Source organism: Cervus elaphus, chromosome 20 (genome assembly GCF_910594005.1).
Source record: "Cervus elaphus chromosome 20, mCerEla1.1, whole genome shotgun sequence".
Taxonomy (NCBI): domain Eukaryota; kingdom Metazoa; phylum Chordata; class Mammalia; order Artiodactyla; family Cervidae; genus Cervus; species Cervus elaphus.
In genome coordinates, this window is record NC_057834.1 from 72,039,197 (window position 1) to 72,062,419 (window position 23,223).

General features: G+C 41.8%; 1 protein-coding gene across 1 annotated transcript; it reads left to right on the forward strand.

The window, feature by feature from the left end:
• Window positions 1-20,023: 20,023 nt before the first annotated feature.
• On the forward strand, window positions 20,024-20,874 carry LOC122677335 (ferritin light chain-like). The gene has a single exon (XM_043877325.1). It carries the CDS (start codon window positions 20,217-20,219, stop codon window positions 20,742-20,744), a length of 528 nt encoding a protein of 175 aa, XP_043733260.1. The 5' UTR covers window positions 20,024-20,216; the 3' UTR covers window positions 20,745-20,874.
• Window positions 20,875-23,223: the final 2,349 nt, after the last annotated feature.

A 23,223-nucleotide genomic window follows, 5' to 3' on the forward strand; every position in this document is an offset into this window, starting at 1 on the left:
TTCAAAAACTCCCTTGAATTCATTAGGCAAAAATTCCATCCGTGGAGCCTACCTACCTGCTTTCTCCTTATTCCAACATGAGCAGTTAAACAATGCTAGAGAAAAATCACTGGTGGCTCAGCTGGTAAAGAATCCTCCTGCAGCGCAGGAGACCTGGATTCAATCCCTGGGTTGGGAAGATCCCCTGGAGAAGGGAAAGGCAACCCACTCTGGTATTCTTGGCTGGAAAGTTCCATGGGCATGGGAGCCTGGTGAGCTACAGTCCATGGAGTCACAAAAAGTCAGACACGACTGAGCGACTAACACACACACAAAAATCAGACAAAGAGAAGACTGTCTTTACCTTAAGTTCATGATCATACCTCAAATGGCCCTCAGTACTCTTCAGCAATCCTGCTACAATCCTCTGATTAGCTTTCTCTTATGTTCCTCAATGATAACATCAGAGCTTTATCATTCTCATCTCATCACCCAATCATTTCCATTGATGATCTCTGCTTCATTGATGCAATAGAAACTGAAAAACAGTCTGCTAATATAGCCCATCCTCTATTAATTCGCAGAGTCGGACACGACTGAACGACTTCACTTTCTTTCACTTTTTCATAATAAATGAGCTATCTTTCCTATTTAAGTCCCATTCTTCTGAGACTGGGATTTCATACCGTCCCATCTTTTCAGAAATCCACACTATCAACTTGCCCTTCTCTAGCCTGTGTCTCTATAGGCACTTGGCTGATGAGACCTGTCTTTCTCTCTGTGTTGCGCTGTGCTTAGTCACTTAGTCATGTCTGACTCTTTGCAACGTCATGAACTGTAGCCTGTCAGGCTTCTACTGTCCATGGGGAATCTTCTGGCAAGAATATTGGAATGGGTTGTCATGCCCTCTTACAGGGAATCTTCCCAACCCAGGGATCAAACCCAGGTCTCCTGCACTGCGGGCGGATTCTTTACCGTCTTAGCCACCAGGTCTTCCTCTCTAGAGCCACTTTTATCTTGTCTACTCTGCTGGGTAGAGTGTTAAAACTCAACATTCAAAAAACTAAGATCATGGCTTCCAGTCCCATCACTTCATAGCAAATAGACAGTGAAACAATGGAAACAGTGACAGGCTTTATTTTCTTGCTCTCCGAAATCACTGCAGATGGTGACTGAAGCCATGAAATTAAAAGATGCTTGCTCCTTGGAAGAAAGGCTATGACCAACCTAGACAGCGTATTAAAAAGTAGAGACATTACTTTGCCAATAAAGGTCCATCTAGTCAAAGCTATGGTTTTTCCAGTAGTCATGTATGGATGTGAGAGTTGGACTTATTAAAGAAAGCCGAGTGCTGAAGGATTAATGCTTTTGAACTGTGGGGTTGGAGAAGACTCTTGAGAGTCCCTTGGCCTGAAAGGAGATCAAACAAGTCAGTCCTAAAGAAAATCAGTCCTGAATATTCATTGGAAGGACGGATGCTGAAGCTGAAACTCCAATACTTTGGCCACCTGATATGAAGAACTGACTCATTGGAAAAGCCCCTGATGCTGGGAAAGATTGAAGGCAGGAGGAGAAGGGGATGACAGAGGATGAGATGGTTGGATGGCATTACCCACTCAATGGACATGAGTTTGAGCAAGATCCGGGAGTTGGTGATGGACAGGGAGGCCTGGCATGCTGCGATTCATGGGGTCGCAAAGAGTCGGATACGACTGAACTGAACTAAACTGACCCTTCTGGTGCTGGAGGAGGCTGAAGTCTGTATGAACTGTATCAGCAGGCTTCTCAGCCCTCTACTCTCTGGGGGCATGGCCAATGGAAAGTACCAGTAGGAGATCTGAGAGAGGGAGGAGCATGAGATAGGAGTATTTATTTCTCTGACTTTTTCTCCTCAAAGTCTTCGTGCGCTTGCTGATTCTTCTGACCAAAGTCATTGTCCTCTCAGAACAACCCTCTCCTGATTTCTGATAATTTCTGTCTTCTTCCAACCCTTTAAACCTACGGGAATTGTTCCACTGTTTTTTGCCCCCAGGGTACTCTACAATCCCGTTAGATTCCTGTATTGTATTAATAACTACCCCATTGTAAAGGATCCCTTCCTTGGATTAAACTAATGTGAGTGTGTCATCTATTTCCTACTGACTGACACACTCTTTCTCTCTAATGAATTCTTCTCATCAATATAGAAACAGGTTTAAGTATCTTAGCCTCACATCCTTAATCATTACTGCTATCTACTTTTTCTGTCCTACATTCTTGATTACACCCCCGGTCTCATCAACGATTGGAATTGTTCCGTCTCTGAGATTTTAAACTCCCATTATCTGAGCATCATCTTCTAACCTTATCAATGCATATTTTAAAACTGTATCAAAAGCACTAAGCCCCTTGACTCCTCCATCCCGCCTGCAATTTCTCAGTCTCGATTTGTTCTCACTTCCTTCTCTAGGCAGTTTAAAAGACAAACATGTATCCTTTCAGTCTCTCTCCTGCCTACTTAATACTCACAATTCTGTTTCTCCTCATTCTTTTACATATCCATCTAGGAAAAATCCCAGTCCTGGGTGAATTCAACTAACCACTTTCTCCACCCTATACTTAACACTGGTGGAGAGAAATTCGCATTTGTACTTATTGGAGTCACTATTATTTTAAGATCTCCAACCTCATTTCTGACCCTTCCAGGTGTCCATACTTAATATCTTCTCTTTTCTCCCCACAAAATGTAATTTCAAACCTTCTTAAACTGAAAGGAGGGATCTATGCTTGCCATTTTAACTTTCTCACTCCCTTTCTCTCCAATATCTTTCAGTCTCACACTGTCCACTGATGTTGCTTTTGCCATGGTCAACAATGCAATTCCTAATTTCTCAATACAATTGAATTTTCACTCTTTGCCTTATGTGGCATCTTGAAGAAAGTTGACCTTATTTTCAGTTTCCTTCTTGAAACTCTTCTCAGTCTTGCCTTCTCCTGCTCACCTCTTTTTCTTAAACGTTGACATGTTCCTAGGATTCCTTTTCCCTCTTCTTATCTCTCCAAGTATTCTTAGCCACTGCCAGTGTCACTAGCACAAGCAATCTGTACACTGATGGTTCCTAAGTCTAGAAATCAAATTTTGCTCCTAAATTCTAGATCTAATTGCTGAGGATTTTGACTGTATATCTGACCAGTACCCAGAACTTAATACACTACAAATTAAATGAGTAATATTTATCTCCATGTTACAGTCTGCTCAAGCCCTCCTTTATTGAATGTCACCACTTTCCATTGCAGAACTCAGTTTTCTGCAATCATCTTTGACTCCTAATACACCAATCCTTACTCATTCATTTGATCACCAAACCCTGATAGATCTTATTTCTTTCCCAATAGTTCTGAAATCCATTCTTCCTCTCTTTTCCTTTTGACCTCATTATTTCTTGCTCAGAATGTTACAGCAATCTTCTAGCCAATCTCTATAATTCTAATTTACCCATCTTCCATACCACCAAAAGAATGGTCATTCCAAAACTAAAGATTTATTATGTTACTTCCCTTCTCAGAAAGCTTCATTGGTTATTCACTGTCTTGAGGGTAAAATCCAGACACAGTATCATGATATAATAATCTTTAATAGTACAAAGTCCTTTGGCTGCAAAGAATTTTATTTAAAATTTCTGTTAAGTCAACAAAAAAGGGGCTCTTTTATCGAAACAATATTGGAGAAGCTTGTGGAATGGGAGGATCTGAACAACCAAGTGCCAAGAAGAACCTGAACCAGGGATGCTCTGAGGATGTCAGCAGCAGAAGTTTGAAAACCTTAACCAGGGCTACAACTCATATTTGTGCACTGTTTATGGTAGCCCTTCTCTTTGCGGAACTGCCATTAACATGACTCAGCTTAAAGATTCCCAGCCTCTGTGTCCCTTGCTTCTAGTTTTAAAATTCCCACTAAAAATATTCTGATTAGCCCAGTATGGATGCATCAGTTAATCTCTATACTCTGAGAAGGAGCACACGCACAGGTATGACTCCTGGGGCTCCCACCTGTGTATAAGGCATTCACAAAGAACTGAGAATCACTGTGAGCTGAGAGAATATCTAATGGGTGTCTGTAATACTCTGTGTTTCTTACCTCTCAATTTTCTTTATCCACTATTCTTCAAATTGTACCTTACTTTCCCAATCATGGTGTGTGTTGTGGACTGAATGATTGTGCCTTCTCAAAATTCATATGTCGAAACCTTAACCCCAACGAAACTGTTAGAAAATAAATGGCTGCTGTGTAAGCCACCGAGCCTGAGCTAAGACAGTGTGCTACTTGTCTCCTGGAACAAATCATGTTCTTTAAGACTATCCTGTCCTTGTGACCTGCCTGGCTTTTCACCTACTATTCACTGGGGTTTGAATTAATTTCTCCTTCTCTCTACATGCCTTTGCTTCTTCATCTTGCAATACTCACTCATCTGTTAGGAATCAACTTAAGGATCACTTCCTGCAGAAAGGCTTCTTTGACTCTTTCAAACTGATTCCATATTCCTCCTCTATATACTTCCTGAACTTAACTTTATCACAGCTCTTATTGTTTTCTTCCCTGGTGGCTCAGATGGTAAAGTGTCTGCCTGCAGTGCAGAAGACCTGGGTTTGATCCTTGGGTCGGGGAGATCCCCTGGAGAAGGAAATAGCAACCCACTCCAGTATTCTTGCCTGGAAAATCCCACTGATGGAGGAGCCTGGCAGGCTACAGTCCATGGGGTCGCAAAGAGTCAAACATGACTGAGCAACTTCACTCACTTATTGTTTTCAAATCTGTTTCTCCCACTAGCATAGAAGAGTGTTGAAGACTCTGAAGAGTGTTCAAATCCTATTCTGCCATCTTTCTCTTTCTCTTCTCTTTCATTCTTTACCAAGAATTAGCAAAATTGGATCATCACTTAAACCAATGGTTCCCAAACCTGTTGGATCACAGAAAGACCCATGGAACCTTTTTAGAAGGCTCCAGCACAGATCTAAATCAGACTTTTGGGGGTGGTAGGGCCTAAGAGTCTGTGTTTTTAAAGAGTTTCTTAGTGATTGTGATTATCTGCCAACTTTAGGAAGTAATAAGAGGCTTGCCAGGCTGTGGGTCACTATGATGTCTGCTTTTGGTAAAAGAACTGCACCTGGCCCTTAGATGATTTTGGCAATAGAGAGACAGAGTCAGATCCGTGCATCTCCTCCCCACCCTCAGGCCCCTCCCTCACATATGCCATCCTGTCATAGTTGCTGAGGAGTGCAAACCTATGGACCAAAGAATACTCCTTGGAGGGGCTTCAGTAACTGCATGTCCACCAACACAGCAGTCCTCAGCCATGATATCCCAGGGGGAAAAAACCCCCAGTAATGCTGCCAACACTGCATACATAGCTCAGAACTGATTTTCACCAACCCTAACTGCTCTGTATAGCACTTGTCGAAGAGTAGGCAGCTAGTCACTAGTTGATTTTATCCAGAACCCCCCTTTTTCCTTGAGTGCTTCTAAGCAGAACCTGTGGCAGAAACCCATTTAAAAGGAAAGCCTGCATGTGCATAATTCAGATTCTACATTCCCAGTGATAACACTATTATGTGTGACTGCAGTTCTCTAAATTCTTCCAGCTGATTTCCTGCCACCAGAGTGACGAATGCTTTGATACATTCCTGAATTTCTGTGATGCACTGCCATGAAGTCCTGTAACTCATCTCACTGATGGTGTTGATCTCAGGGTTAGCTTTAAGTGCTGGGCTGTTTCCAGAAAGAGCAGCCTCTAACGCACCTCCTGCCTCGTCCTTGCCCAGAGAGATATGATACCACAGGGGCCTCAATTCCTTCCCTATCATGCTGTCATATTTGGCAAACATAAGGATTTAGGGTAACTTTAGAAAATTATAAATCTTTGCTTCAGAAAGTGTTTAAATGTGTATGCATATATATCTACATGAATATTTTGTGAATGTATATGTTTGGATACATGTGCATACGGGTGTGTAAATGTGCTATATGGTGCATGTGTATACTCATATAAGATTCAAATTTTCTGGGTTTTTTTTGTCTCTCAGAGAATAATACTATGACCATCTCTATATCTAATACTCATAGCAGAGTACAACTGTCAGCTGTGGAAATATGACTAACCCTTGAAGGGAGTTGAAATACTTCTATGTCACTGGAAGTCATTATTCAAAGTTGGGAAGTGATGCCTAGAAGTTCAGGATTGATGGAGGATGTGACACAGGAGATGGGAAGGGAGGACATCAGTGTTCTCTGCTTATCCTACTGCTATTCCATCTTTTAGGTAATTTGACAAAACCATCCCATCCTCCCAGTTAGGGAAGAGGAATGGGTAATGTAACTGCTGGAGACTGGATTGCAGTTTACGAAAAAGAGTCAAGATAAGCTCTAGGCTTTCTTTCTCTCCTTCCCCAAAAAACAACTCTCCTTCCGGCTAGTGCCTGCCTGCCCCCAAACCCCACTGCCCCACCCACCCATCCCCTGTCACCGCTGCCACAAGTTGTCTGCTTTTATTCTTTAATTCCCTAACTTCAGCACAAAACATTTAGGGGAAAAATACAAATAACATAATATTTCTCATTGTAACCATTTGTAAGTATATAAATTCAGTGGCATTAAACTTCCGTACTTAATGCTGAATTAAGTACGTGGTCATTGTACTTAATGACCATTGTACACAATGATCAGGCGTGCTCATTGTGATGAGTTTATATGACCCATGGGAGAGGTTAGCAAGAGTGTATAAGAACCATGGAAGCCTTCAACCTTCCCATATTCCTCTACAGATTCCTTAATGGTTTCTTCACTTTTCAATTCATGAGATTTCTTTTTTACTGTGGGAAAGTTACCTATAGAAGACAATGCCAAGTTGAGTCAGAAATACAACTTTGTAGACCATCTCCTGTCCTCCAAGAGCACCTCATTTGCTGAAGAAAGTAAACCAAAAAATTGATCATCAAACAAAACATAATTAAAAACAAACAAACCAAAAAAGACCCCCAGAAAAACAAGTGCTAAGAGGGAGAAGGAAAAATTAGGTCTAAGTAGGGGCAATTAGGGAATGAACAAAATTCCTAAAGGAGAAGGGTGGTCTTGGTCAAACACAGTAAGCAACAGTGCTTGGCATATGGTAAGTATTCTTTCTGAATGAATAAATGAGATGCAAATCTATGTAAATGAATAATGTGAGTGAATAAGCGAATGAGGTCTAAATCTGAACCAAGGCCGGAAACTGTGAAACTGTAAGGGAACTTTGATGGATGGTGTGTAATAGCTGGATGTGGTCAAGATGTGTGGGAGAAGGTGGTATTAAAACGCTATGAGACAAAGTTAGAATCAGATTAGGGAAATCTTGACCAAGAGAGCAATTCTCACGAGACGTCCATCAGAATAAATGGAAAGAAAGACCCCAAGGGAAAGACTACAAGTATAGTAAAAGTTCAAGTCAACACTACCCTTTAGCGTGCTCTCATGACACTGGAGTAGGAATGAAGGTGGAGGTTCAGTTTAGTTCAGTTCAGTCGCTCAGTCATGTCCGACTCTTCGAGACCCCATGGACCACAGCACACCAGGCCTCCCTGTCCATCACCAACTCCCAGAGTTTACTCAAACTCATCTCCATTGAGTCAGTGATGCCATCCAACCATCGCATCCTCTGTCGTCCCCTTCTCCTCTTGCCTTCAATCTTTCCCAGTATCAGGGTCTTTCAAATGTGTCAGCTCTTCACATCAGATGGCCAAAGTATTGGAGTTTCAGCTTCAACAGGTGGAGGTGGGACCCAACGATTAAGAGAGAAATTTAGACCAGAGAAGAAATTCCATGAACACATTTACTGAGTGAGTCATAAACAATGAAGCAGTGGCATGCATTTGACAAGCATGGACTAAAGGCACAGGGCCCTGTGGACACAGAGGAAGATAGTCACTGACTCCCAGGCCTCCCATTCAACTTTTAAAGATAGGAAGGTTAGGGATTTTGTAAGTTCTAAAAGGTGCTATGAAAAGGTTATGTGTTGAAAGAAATGATGTAGAGTGGAAGGAGAAGTCTGTACCACTCCTCAAGGTCAGAAAAACCTCCTGGACAGGTGACATTCAACCCTAGTCTTTGAAGTACAGTGTAGAAGCTTATCAGTTAGACAAGCCAGTTAGGGCTCTCCAGGCAGAGGGTACAGCACAGTCAAAAGCAGGCATGAAATTGTATGGCAAGCAAAGCATTGCTTCATACCATAAGCAGCTGCCCACTAATGTTTGAAGAAATACTAAGACTGCTGGAGATTAGCCATCTGGAGGACCCTCACAGCTGCTCTTTGAGAGCAACAATGTTCAGACAAAAGGGAACCATGAGAAGCAGCAAACCTGGTCAAAACAATCAAAGAAGCTAGAAAGTAGGACACTATTGTCTGACACTCATAAGAATGTAGCTAGATTCATGACCTTGATTTCTTACAAATAAATACACATTGTAATTAGTCTTCTTTGACTCCTTAACCAATATCACCACCATCTTATTCTCCTACCAGTTGGAGGTTAGTATTTCTCCTAATGCTCACATGTGCGCTTATCCAGTAAGACTACTGTCCTCATCACTTCCCTTCCTTTGAGGCCTGTAACAAACCCAGGCAGCCACAGAGTTTCTTCCAAGCAGGCAGCCTTCTGCTGTGGAGCTGCTAAGCATTTGCTTCTGTTTATTAACAGTCAGGTTGGTTCAAAACCCATCTTTCCAGGCTGGTATGTCTACTTAGCAATTAAAGTGAGGTTTTTATATGGCTTAAAATATTTTAATTTGACTGTGCCCACAGGGTCCTCAGCAAAGGGTTTGGTTTAATAAATTTAATGACTAATTAAGACACCCTTAATTTCAACCTCCATGAGGTTAATTTTTTAATGGGTTTCAGAATGTCTCTCAGAACATTTCTCCCCTGGATGTGGTGAGAAACACATGCATGCACATGTGCCAGGCATGGTGGATTTTAGCCTTTGATGTACCAGGTACTAGCTGTGTAACCTTGGAAAGAATCACTGAACCTCTCTGGGCTGCTTTTTCCTTATATAGAGAGAAAAACGTTAGGACAAGGTATTCAAAGATCTTGGCTACGAATGGAAATTAATAAACTACCTTTTATTAAGACAACAGTTGAATGGCTGTTCTCAGGACTTCATCTTTAGGGAGGCAGAGGATCCTAAATGGTACAAGATATACTCTGTGTGTGTGTGTGTGCTCATGCATGCTTCAGTGAATATCAAATAATCTGATGGCTTTGTGCAAGTAGAATTAGGACGGGGTATATTTTCAGTATGCAGAAAGATTTCTTGAAATATTTTATTAACTGGTTGATGTTCAGATAAAATTTGGAGACAATCTGGACTTACCAAGATATATTTATTGTCCCCAAACTACTTAATCTTTCCACTCCTGAGGGTTTGAATTGCTTTCCTTCTAGGAGATATATCCTGGAGGAAGACCCAGCAGCAATTGATGGAGAAGAAAAGCTCTAATCAACTTGTCTCCCTCCAGTAGAGATCTGATACTAAAAGCAAATCACCAGACTATTTTTTCTCTTTCTTTTTCCCTTCTTTTCCCTGTCACCATGTCAGGCAGCTCACACACTGTGCGATATTTACCTTAATCGCAGAAGGAGGAGAGAATTTCAGAGAAAAAGGAAGAAGAAAATTAAAATATTGACTATCTCATTGCTACAATGGAATTGTCCTTCTTCCCGGGTTGGGAAGTACAATCCCTTATTTTTTTCTCTTCCATTCTGAAGCAACACACACACACACACACACACACACACACACTCACACACACGTACTCAGTTGCTAAGTCATGTCTGACTCTTTGCGATGGTATGGATGGTAGCCCACCAGGCTCCTCTGTTCATGAAATTCTCTAGGCAAGAATACTGGAGTGGGTTGCCATGCCCTCCTCCAGGGGATCTTCAGAACCCAGGGATCGAACTGTGCCTTCTGTGGCTCTTGCATTTCAGGCAGATTCTTTACTGGTGAGCCCCTGGGGAAGCCCCTCTGCCCCCACAGGACCGAATCAAATGCTGAATTTGATCTACCTAGTGCCTACATAAATAATTGGTACTTTAAAAAAAACTATATTAATTGTTTAAAATCGTAGTCAAAATTAGCATTTTCTTCCACTTTGAGCAGTAATTTCCTCAGTAATCTGAGGAAAAACAAGGTCTGAATTGTCTCATTCAGTACAGTCAAATGTTGATGCCCTAAATCCATGACAAATCTGCCTTTCAGTTTCATTGTGACATTACTCCCTCCCCCGGCATATTTAACTCATCTTTAAGAATGAGAAGTTGGCTTGCTCTCTGGTTTCTTCAGAGCTGGATCTTCCCAGAAGGGCAACATTATTTTACTTAAAGTCCAGTGAATTCCCAGAATTCTAGAAACATCCCTATTCAAATGTTAGAATAAAAGCACATTCCAGAGTGAGATAAAAAACTGCACGCTGCTCCAAAGCATGGAAAATTAAGAGTTGACTATTTGGGAAAGTTCCTGCTGTGTCAAAACCGGATGAAAGCATGTCTGTTTTCATTTTTCATATTCAAAAAGGCCGCAGTAACAACAATTTGGGGGCCATAGCTAAGACTCTTAAGACAATTATTCATTAAAGTTAGTTGGCTTTTTACAATGTCCAGGAGCAGCTTGACAAATATTACAAAAAAGAAGCTGAAAAGCATACCAGTTTTTTCCAATACATCAATAATAGGAACTACAATGACAACGTAGAATTCAGACTCATGAATTTCTAATACTTTTATGTTTAAAAATATCTAAAATTAGCTCTACACATGAACAATTAGAGCTTAATGTGATCATTTGATGCCTTTATAAGCTTGTCCCTATGAGATTATATATTCACTATGTAAACAGTCTAACAAGATGCAATCTTCCCTATACACTCTGAAGAGACCAATGTTAAGTATTTAATGTCCAGGATGTCTTCTAGAAATTTTTTTAGGTTGAAAACCCTCCTGCTGGGCTTGTGGCTTTGCTTCTACCCAAATGCTCTAATTTAAAATAGAAGCTTGAAATCCCAAGTCTTTGGAGTACCAGAAAACCCCAAACTCAATATTTGGACTAATGTTTAAAGCAGAATCAGGAAATAAAAGACTTTCTGCCACTCCAACATTGCTTTTCTTTCTCACTGCCTTCTAACACTCCCCTTCTTGTATGTTCCTTCTCCTCTACCCTTTTCGTTCCCCTGCTTTTAACTTTTGCCAACTGGCACTCATTGACCCTGTGGAACATTAAACCAATTTGGATGCTATTAACAAGACCTCTAATCTGGACCTGTCTAGAACCTGGAGGCAGGAAGAACCTTTCTTGTGCCTTACTGGGTTTGATTAAAACATAGGTGCTGCTTATTCACTATGTAAAGCATGCCTGAAATAAGCATGCAGGCACAATACATCCAAGATTCACATTTTCTCTGTAACCTAACAAAGAGGAACTCCTGGCCATTCTTCAGCATATTAGGGCGACAAAGTTGACTCCCACACAACAACCTATCACACAAACCATTGTCCCTATATGGCAGTGATGGGAAGGTAGAAACAGTGGTAAACATCCCCAAAACCAGTTAGAATTTTCCTTCCTTCTTGGTAGGATGTTTGTAAGGGTAGTCATGGCAATAAACACAGACTAGCTGGCTGGAAAGGTTAAGAGAAACTTTAGAAATCCGCCTGACCAGCAGTTTCCAAACATAGTTCATGCACATCAGAATCACTTGTGGCGCTTGTTCAAAGACTGGATTCTCAGACACTGAACCAAGACCTTCTAAGTCACAGTCTTTACGGCCCTTGAAGTTTATTTCAAGTGAGTATTAATATCTTATAGATGGGCTTCCCAGGTGGTGCAGTGGTAAAGAGTCTACCTGCCAGCGCAGGAGACTCAATAAATGTGGTTCAATCCCTAGGTCAGGAAGATTACCTGGAGAAGGAAATGGCAACCCAATCCAGTATTCTTGCCTGGAAAATTCCATAGACAGAGGAGCCTGGCGGACTGCAAAGACTTGGACATGACTGAGCTCTCTCTCCCTCCCTCCCTCCCTCTCTCTCTCTTACACACACACACACACACACACACACACACACACATCTCATAAACAGTCAGGAACCACTGGCAGGCCAATCCACAGCTGCCCATTTGGCTTATGTGCTATTCTCTGGGGAAGTGAACAATAACTGAGAGTGAGCACAAAGGCTTCTTAGGGTCAGGGTTCAAGGCAGCATTAGAGAAAACTAAGATCCTTAAAAATCAGCTGGGGCTTCCTTTTACCTTCAGGTGATAATGTCAAGCCCTAATGCATGGGACATTTATCCTCTGAAGAGCCTGAGGCCACAGCAAGCTAAAGCCATGCTCCAGCTGTTTTATTCAAATAACCTTCACTCCTGGAGAATGGAGCTGAGTGGTGGGAGCATAGAGTTGGCGCTCTATTATTGGACCATTTTGCCAGAAGACCCCAATTCCCCAGGCCAGGTTAGTTGCCCTTCTTCTATATTCTCTGGGGACCGTAATCACTGCCCCTATCATATAGTGCTTGTCACAGTCTATTAAAACAATAGTTGTCTATTTACTTGTCTTTTTCCCCCTGTACACTCCATCTAAGATATCACTGTATTACCAACGTCCCAACAGTAGCCACTTAGCAGGTATTTGCTGAATTAGTGGATTTATACTTTAGATAGCTTTAACTTGGTCAGAATTTTCTCTGCAAGACTCCAAATACATTTATTTTTAAAAACAATTGTGCCTCACAATTTTAAACAGTTTCACCTGATAAAAAGAAACAACATTCACAGAGATTAGGCCCACCTGTCAAATCCAGATGACCTTTTTCTGTAAAGTCCTACTGAAACACAGACATGCCCATTCATTTACATTGGCATTTATAGCCACTTTCATGAAGCAACAACAGAGCTGAGTAGTTGCAACAGAGAGACAGAGACTGTGTGGCCCACAAAGCCCCAAATATTTACCATCTGGCCCTTTACAGAAGGGTGTGCCAACTCCTGCTCTGGAGTTGTATAGATCTGATCGGACACACTGCTTAGTCTTTCTTAATTTCACTCTCATCTGACTACCGGGCTTTATCATGGAATTCTACCTTATAGGGTTCTTGTTTGGAATAAAAGGGACAATCCTTATAAACCTGCATATAATAGGCATCCAGTAAATATTAGCTGTTATGTTTACAACCTTAAAAAACTTGCCTATATTCACTCCTGTCCCTTTTCTGCTATTCCTCATCTACTTTTAAAAGTTTTAAATAAAAATAAAGCCAGAGCATTCTCTAGCTGTAACAGAGGCATTGCCATTTGAAAGAACTTTGGGTTCAACTACTTTTTTAGTGATAAACTACTCAGCTCCTGAGAACAAAGACTAAAATATTCATTAATTCTATTAAAAAAAAATTCCAAGGCAAAATCATTGGCTGTTCAATAAACATGTTTTGATATGAGAGATTTGTTTTGAATAACTTTCAATCATAATAGACAGAGATGGGTCTTGTCTATCCCCTAATTTGGGATCTGTCCAACATATTTTTCCATTGCCTCTAAAACTAAACATTCACAGCCTTTCTATTAAATTTCTTCAAAAAGTGTGGAGGTGGGGGTGAGCACTAAACATTATGAGAGTTTTTTTTTTTTTTTTTGCAGCAAGAAATGTTTGCAAGAATGATAAATAAAAGACCAAGCCAAGAATCCCCAAAGGCATCTTTTATTTAACTTGTAACCATCACTGCTGGAAAACCTGCTGACCACTCTTGTTAAAATAAATTGCTTAAGTCCTTTAATCAGACAGATGTCCTGCAGAGTGGATTATAGCTCATGCAAAGGAGGACAGCTCTCTGACTCAACCAACAACTTATTTATTAGTTTCTCTTTCTGATCATGAAGCTTGAATGGAATTTCAGTTTTTTCAGTTAGCAAGATTAGCAAGATTTCCAAAGTCTTGGCATTGACCAAGATTCTGCTCTACAGGAACTGACAACAACTGGACACTCCTCTCTTGACTCCAGTCAGTAGTCATCTACCTGTCTGAGGAGTTACCTGCTTGGGCACTGTGTCCTAATCCCCATAGCAATAAGAATTTTACAGTTTTTGTTAATGTACAAATCTAAGCTCTGAAAGTTGGACTTGTATTTGGGACACTCACACATTGGATTAAAACTTCCCTAGATTAAGAAACTTATTTTTTAGAATTTTACCCAGAACCCGAAGGGATAAAGGTTTTCCTTGTGGCTCAGCTGGTAAAGAATCCGCCTGCAATGTGGGAGACCTGGGTTCAACTCCTGGGTTGGGAAGATCCTCTGGAGAAGGGAAAGGCTACCTACTCCAGTATTCTGGCTTGGAGAATCCCATGGGGTCTCAAAGAGTCGGACATGACAGAGTGACTTTCACAACAAGGGATAAAATCACTGCTCTGTGTCAGTCCTGGTGAGGACGTAGAAGAAACAGTCACTGAGAGGGAATTAGACATGTTCACGATCTCCTGAGGGCAAAGCCCATGAAGGATACAGGGGGCAAGAAAGAAGGAATAGGCAGGAAGAGACTTCAGACTAGGTTGTAGGTCTCTAACATAGGTGAAAGGAGAAAAGAAGAAGGAGAATTGGGTGGAAGGACCCTCCAACTGCAACATAACTCTGAGAAAGTCTCAGTCAGGCCAGTGGAGAGCTCAAGAGCTAAGACTGTTCCTCGGAGGAGTCTCATGTTGGGTAGAAATAGCCCAGCTCCCGTACCCTGTCATCTCAGTCGCTGGTGGGGGACTGTGGCCTCAGAGTGAACACTGGAGTGCTTCCAAAGGCTGGAGTCTGCACTACACTCCTAGAACCTGGTTCTCTTAAAAAAGATCTGAGCCACCAAATTCCATGGTCACCACAGTCACCCCTCATGCCTCACAGACACACTTCTCCACACAAGGTCAAAGAATAGCTCCACCATGGTTCCCATAGTCCTCTCTTCCTGAGGAAAACTTAGAAGAAGAGGCTAGTGGGACAAACTGTAGTCACATCTCTGCAGTCAGTCTTAGAGTCAAAACTGGTACCCATCCTTTCCCATTTCTACTATCCATTTTGAATCTCCCTCATCCTCAGCCCTCATGTTGGCAGGTACTGATGGCTCTCACGTTGGTTGAATCCAAATCCCCATCCTTGAGGGGTATCCATATTCTTCCTGTGCCAGGGCTGCTCTATGTGACTGTTCACAGTTATAATCAGGTAACAGATTACCAAGAGGTGCCCAAGTGTATAATCTTAGTTCTACGTCTGTTCATCCCTGCCCTCGTTGTGTAAAAGCAGCCATATCTTCTTGCTGATCAGGGTCAATTATTCCTGATTTTACTTTTTGTCTGTTGGTCTCCAGCTATAAGGGTTTCAAAGTGCCCAGGTGGGATCTATACCTTGAAATTCAATGGGACTCTTTGCTCTGTCCCCTGGCAAGAGGGCATTTCCTTTAAGGACCAGTACTTCTAACCTTACAGAGCCTAGAATTACTAGGATGAGTCCTTGGGAGTAATGGTTAGTGAGACTATGCCTGCTTCTACTCTTTGTATTCTTTGTAGAGGGGATATAATCTCATTAAGAGGTCTCTAAAAGCTACTGTGTCCTGAAGAATGGCACTCCCACCTGTAGGGTATTGACACCAAATTGGCACTCCACTACATCTTCAGTAAGCCATTCAAATGCTCTAATAGGTAGTTGTCCAGGAATCTATTGTGGAAAGCAATTTCTAAAAAGGCTCCTGATGATCTCCACCTATGGTATTCATGCCTTTATATAATCTCCTTTTGAGTGTGGGTAGGACATAGTGTGGGTAGGACACGTGGGGTGTGGGGGCACTTCCCTGGTAGCTCAGTCAGTAAAGAATCTGCCTGCAGTACAGAAAATCTGGGTTCGATCCTTGGGTCGGGAAGATCCCACAGAGAAGGAAATGGCAACCCACTCCAGTATTCTTGCCTGGGAAATCCCATGAACAGAGGAGCCTGGTGGGCTACAGTCCATGGGATTACAAAAGTTGGACATGACTTAGCGACTAAATCACCACTACCAGGACATAGTGATTTGCTTTTAGCAAACAGAACACAGCAAAAATGTGCTATCATTTCTAAGATGAATTTCAAAAATGCTGGTTTCCATGTTGCTAGCCTTCTCTTACTCTCTTACTTGCTCACCCTTATAGAAGCCAGCTGCCGTGTTGTTAGTTATCTTGCAGAGAGGCCCATGTGGCAAGGAACTGAGGGAATCTTCTGGCCAACAGGTGACCAGGACCCAAGGCCCTCTGTCTAACATCCTGTGAGAACCTGAGTCCTCTGAACAATCACGTGTGTGATCTTGGTTGTAGGTCCCTCTTCAGTCGAGTTTGGAGAGACTCAAGCTTGGCTGAAATGTTGGTTGGCACCATGTGGGAGACCCTAAGGCAGAGGATCCAGCCAAACCACATCCCATTTCTAACCCACAAAACTGTGAGAGGTATGTTTTAAGTTGCTAAGTTTTAAAGTAATTTGTAATGTAGCAATAGATAACAAACATACTTTCTTATCTTGGGCCATTTCTTCTTCTTCACAAAGTAGACAATTCAGGTGTGTTGTTTGCAGCTCAGCCCATTGGGAAGATTTTCTTTCTTCATTCTCTTTCAAGTGTGTTCCTGAGGGTGGCTGTAATGTAGTTGCTGCCCATTTTCAGCTTGCTTCCATAAGCAAAGGGAACTCATCTATAACTCAAGCTCAAGATTTCCCCTCTACTTAAGCTGGTCATAGAGGGACCCCCCTCCCCTCTTAAGGCATAGGTAGGGGCACCTGGAGGAAGAGATGCTAGTATAACTGTGGTTGGTGACATGTGACTCTGGACTATCTGCTCAGGAAGCTTACTTGTATCTCATGGGGCTGCTTGGCCTTAATCCTGAATGCACCAGCCCTTTCTTTTAATGGACTACTCCTAGGTTTATCTGACTTTGTGACTTGGTGGGCCCCAAGTCATAAAGTCGGTATAGTCAAAGCTATGGTTTTTCCAGTAGTCACGTATGAATGTGAGAGTTAGATCATAAGGAAGGCTGAACATCAAAAAATTGATGCTTTTGAACTGTGGGGTTGGAGAAGACTCTTGAGAGTCCTTTGGACTGCAAGAAGATCCAATCAGTCAATCTGAAAGGAAATCAGTCCTGAATATTCATTGGAAGAACTAATGCTGAAGCTGAAGCTCCAATAATTTGGCCACCTGATGCAAAGAACAGACTCAGAAAAGACCCTAATGCTGGGAAAGACTGAAGGCAGGAGGAAAGAGAATGACAGAGGACGAATTGGTTGGATGGCATCACTGACTCAATGGACATGAGTTTGAGCAAGCTCTGGGAGGTGGTGAAGGACAGGGAAGCCTGGCGTGCTGCAGTCCATCAGGTCACAAAGAGTCAGACACAACTGAGTGACTGAACAACAGCAACAACAAATAACCCAACTCATGGATAGTTCTGGTACCTGGTGTCCCAGGGTCAAGCGTTCTGTCCTCAGCAACATATCAAGAACTATTTTTTCAATTTTAAAAAGGTATATAATGTGTGGCTCCAGATGGCATGGCCATCTCCAGAACTCCAGGGGTCTGCACTGTGATTCTCCCACTGGGACTTAACCATAAACTCCTTTTTTCACCACTGACAACTTGACCAGCATGGGTTTGCTGGAGTGTACGGCCCAAGCGGCCAAGCTGCTTGCAGTGGACCTACTGCAGAGCCCCTTTACATTCAAAGCTGGTAATCTTCTGTGACACCAGTATATGGCCTGGCACAATATTTCTAGGTGGAGAATATGTTCCTTCCAGAATCCCAAAGGCTTCTTTCTTTGTAGTAGAGAATGTAAGATGCAGTAATGTTTCTTACTTTGGAGGCACATTCTAACACACTCTTGACCACTGGACCCTGAAAACTTTATTGATGTGGCAGATTTCTGAATCTTTGTAGGTTTTATTTCCCACCCTCTGGTGTGTATGTATCTGAACAAGATCTCCAGCATACTAACCATCTCTCTTTGTTGCCTTTTTTTTTTTTTTGCCTGATCAGAATGACGTTATCAAGGTAATTATGTACTGAGAGAAGTCCAGCTCTCTTTTTCAGACCATATTATGACAAGTAGGGTAGTTAACAAAACGCTGGAGCAGAACTGTAACATTATTGTTCATCCCCTTGACTTTCTTTATCTCCAACTTCCCTGTTTGTCAACATCAATTAAACACTTGAGGACAAGAGAAATGACCCTACTTAGATCCATGGATCCAACGGACCCACTGTAAACTGGGCTTCAGCTGTGACTTTAATTACAGTTATCTACCTATTATTTGTTCCTTTGTTTACGTCTCTGCTGTATCTCTTGTTGTTTATTCTGCAAAGAATATGAGCTCTTTGAGAGCCATGACTTTGCAGGCTTTAGTCTCTGTGGTATCTGCAGCAACTTTAACATGCCTGAAACACAGTAGGTACTCAATAATTAACTAAATCTATTGAATTATTATTTTAATTTGTATTGCTTTAATTATAGTAAGATTTTATTTCCTGTTCTGTAAACTGCCTTTTCTTCATAATTATCATTATCATTAAAAATGTAATATTACTAGTAATAGTAATAATGATAGTAATAAAGTTTGCCCCCTCTATTCCCAGCCACAAGCAAATGCCATTCCAGAGCAGACAAAAGGGCTGATCTAATCTCAAAATTTTGATTGTCTAAAGGTGAACTTGGCAGCAATCTGGGTTATTAGAGACTGTGAATATATCCTAACCTTTTGTGTTCCTTTAGCATCCTGTTTGTCAGCTGTACAGTGGCACTTATACTTCATTATAACTGCCTTTTTAGCTGCCCGTTACTTTGCTTACATTATATTCCTTAAAGGAATGAACTGTCTCCTTTCATCATGTATTACATCATATATACATCATATATAACCAGGAGCTAGCACAATGCCTGACCAATGGTGAGAATGAATAAGTTAATTAAATGAATGTTCATGAATAAATGAATCACTTTGGTCCACTAGGACTAAGCAGCAAGAAGCAGATTTATTTAGGTAAAAATCAATTCCTTCAGAGCTTTGCTCTAAAATGATGCTCCATACTCAAACACCAACATGGTAAATGATTCAGTTGTCTGACAGGATTATGGCCAAAACTGGACTCAATTCTGGGAGTTTTGCAAAGGAACTTTTTCTGGACTTTCACCCCAGGGTATTCATTGCTCTGTAGGATATTTGAAGAAATATCTATGTTTTTTGAAATAAACATTGCCTCAAAATAGAAAAAGAAAAAAAAGAAAAAACAAATATACTCTGTTGCAGACTTAATAGTTACTGCAACAAAAATTATCTTCTTACATATGTGGATATGTGTGCATTTATGCGTATCACCCATGCATACATATATGGGTTTCCCAGGTGGCGCTAGTGGTAAAGAATCTGCTTCCCTGGCTCGGGAAGATCCCCTGGAGTAGGAAATGGCAACCCACTCCAGTATTCTTGTCTGGAAAATCCCATGGACAGAGGAGCCTGGTGGGTTACAGTTCATGGGGTCTCGATGAGCTGGGCATGACTGAGCACACATGCACATGAAAAGACAAATAGAAATTAATGACTCAGGGATTTGTCTATATTTCTACTATAGAAGATAATCATTTGATAGTTTAAGTAGACCTACTTTAATTAAATATGCCAGTATATTTATTTAACAAACATTCAACTGATATTGCCTGTATTTGCTGATCATTTACTATATCCCAGGCACTGTTATAGGCACTTGGGACATATTAATGAGAGAGAGAAAGAGGGAACCCCCTATCCATGTGGAAACATACAATAAACATAGTTAAATTAAATAGTATGTTAGATGATAAGTGCTATGGAAAAATAATTGAGCAAGATAAAGTGGTGCGGGGTGGCCAGTGTATGTGTTGGTGGGAGGCGGGTGTGTGTGTGTGTGTGGCAGGATTGAGTGAAGGTGAAAACTTGCAGAATTAAATGCGATGATCAGGAAGTGCGCTCGGCGGCCCCGCGGATCTGTCTCTTGCTTCAACAGTGCTTGGACGAACAGACCCAAGGACGCCCCTTGCTCCAGCCTCTGACTACCCTCCAACCTTTTTTCCAGTCTCAACCTCCGGAGTCAGCCACTCAGCTGTCCGCGATCACCGGGACCAGCCACCATTTTTTAACTCCTTATTACCGACCAATCATGAGCTCCCAGATTCGTCAGAATTCTTCTACCGAGGTGGAGGCCGCCGTCAACCGCCTGGTTAACCTGCAACTGCAGGCCTCCTACACCTACCTCTCTCTGGGCTTCTATTTCCACCGCGACGATGTGGCTCTAGAGGGTGTGGGTCACTTTTTTCGCGAATTGGCCAAGGAGAAGCGCCAGGGCGCGGAGTGTCTCTTGAAACTGCAAAACCAGCGTGCCGGCCGCGCCCTCTTCCTGGACGTGCAGAAGCCATCTCAAGGTGAGTGGGGTAAAACCCAGGACGCTGTGGAAGCTGCCCTTCTCGTAGAGAAGAACCTGAATCAAGCCCTGTTGGATCTGCATGGCCTGGCCTCTGCCAGCGGAGACCCCCACATCTGTGACTTCCTGGAGAACCACTTCCTAGATGAGGAAGTGAGGCTCATCAAGAAGGTGGGTGACCACCTGACCAACCTCCGCAGGCTGGCCGGTCCCCAGGCTGGGTTGGGCGAGTATCTCTTCGAGAGGCTCACCCTCAAGCACAACTAGGAGCTTCTGGAGACCAGTGGCCTTTGAAGAACCCACCTAAATCAGGGCTGCCCGAAGCCCCTCTCTGCAGCCACTAGGCAGCTTTTTAACATCCTGGAGCCCTCTCTGAAGCCTTGGACCAAATGGAAACAATAAAGCTTTTTGCAGCATTAAATCAATAAATAAATAAATAAATAAATGGGATGATCAGAGTAAGCCCCGTTAATAAGGTGAGATTTGACCAAAAATTTAAAGAAAGGAGGGGAATTAGTAAAGTGGATATTTTTGAAATTAACATATCAAATGTTGCCTACAGGTCTTGCCGTTTAATACAAATGTTTTTAATTGAATCGAGAGTTTGACTGTTATATTCAAAATGAATATCTGAATTGACAGACATAACTAATTTAAAAAAATCAAAGTATTAAACAAAACTATAATTTGTGAAATTTACTAATCATTCTTTTCTGTTTGTCAGAAGAAGCTTATGTTTTACTGAAGCTTATACAGTGTAAAAATAATTAAAAGAGCTGGAGAAAGAAGGACAAAGTAACAGGACAAATATTAACATTGCCAATATGCCAAAGAAATGCAATGGTTTCATCTAATAACTTGAATTTTCAGGCTCTTATTATATCATGAATTGAGGTAGTTTGAAGGAATACATTTGCTATTGGCCACACCCAGGGTTAATCCCTTTTCATGGATTATTTTTATAATTATTTCAAATAATACTTATTTTATGAAGAAGAAAATCAGATCCTGGAGAGATTATATAATTTACCCAAGGTCACACATTTAGTAAGTGGCCATGTCAAAATATAATCCCAGATTGATTTGACTTCAGAATCTACCATTTCAGGCTTTACGCTGAACTGCCTCTCTACTACATTTAACTATTACATTCGTGTCTATGATGGGAGATAAATTGTAGGTGAGTTAAATATTCACAAGAAGAAGAAATGTACACAGGATTTGATAATCATACTGTACTTTTACCTCCTCCAAGAATTTAAGAAAGGGTTACTCAAGGTACATTGTAACCGTAATCCACATTCAATCACTGTGACGTGACGGCCATTGGAAACCAAGGCTGTAGAGCTACAGCATAAGTGAGAACACACCAAAACACCCTTTACAGTTTGGGGATTATTAGCACAACCTTTCAGGATCTAAGATCCAGTCACAGACTTTAGCAGGCTTTATTTTGAGACCCCACTGCAGAAAGCCAGAAAGAAAATGCTAAACAGGCAACTGACCTATTTCTAAGCTATGGAAGTAATTTCAACTCAAGAGAGGGTTGTGTCAGCCAAAGATGAACAAAGTTTTAAGGAAGGCATGACAGCGTAATGGAAAGATTTCCTGGACTGAAGACAGATCTGAGTTCTTGTCCTAGTTCTACCATTAACTCATGCAACCTCAGGCAAGTCACATCACATTTATGAGACTCGGTTTCCTCATACGTTGGGTGCCCAGTGCTGTAAAGCCTAAAGGAGGCCGATGAGTGCACTTCCTCCAAGAGCTGATGATTGATTGTCACAAATAATTTATTTGTACATGTGTCTCTGGAACCACAAAGTTTGATTCAAAAAGCTTAGTATGGGAAACTCCACAGCATGGGAGGTTATGAATACTAAGAATAAGTTATTATGAACTTAGTAACTAAATGGCTAGCAGATACTCCATTGGCTCCAAGAGTCCTCTTTAGAACCAGATTTATTTTATGGGAACGAGTTGGTTCTCCCAGACTCTCTTCGTGTTCTATACCCTGAACCCCACCATAATGTAGATGAAAAGAAGCAAAGTCCACAGCACGGATGGACATTCAGTCCATGAAGTGTGGAGGAGAGAAAAGTGGAGGGGAAAGAGAAGAGAGGCAAGGAGATATCATTACCTCTTAGGTGGGCACAGTAAGCACAATATTCAGGAAAATTTAGTCCCTCTCTAGCAGAAAGGATGAGAGACTCAGAATCCTATTTGAAGCTCTGATAATTCCTCACCATAATTTGGAAAGGAAAGAATATAAACTCTGTGGAGAGAAGTTTCTAGAGAAGCATGAGCTTCAGAAGTTCCTTGTCTCTGTATGCAGAGGAGGGAGCCCAGGAATAAGCATGCTGGAGAAGGAGGAGAATGACAATGACCAGTGTCCCTTTAGCCTGGCATTTGAGCTGACTGACTTGCTCCCCTGGATGTGTCAGTCAATTTGCCTGTGAAACCCACTGCTCTCCTAGTTCACCTTAGAAGGGCCAACCCCTCCTCTTATTCCATTTGCCTGAACGCAGTAGGTTTTGGTTTCTTTTCATCAGAAGCAGCTTGATCAGAGAGAATGCCACTATTTGCCTTTCCTGCGCTGTGCTTCATTGCTCAGTCGTGTCCAACTCTTTGCAACCCCATGGACTGCAGCCCACCAGGCTCCTCTGTCCATGGGGATTCTCCAGGCAAGAATACTGGAGTGGCTTGCCATGCCCTCCTCCAGGGGATCTTCCCAACCAGGGATCGA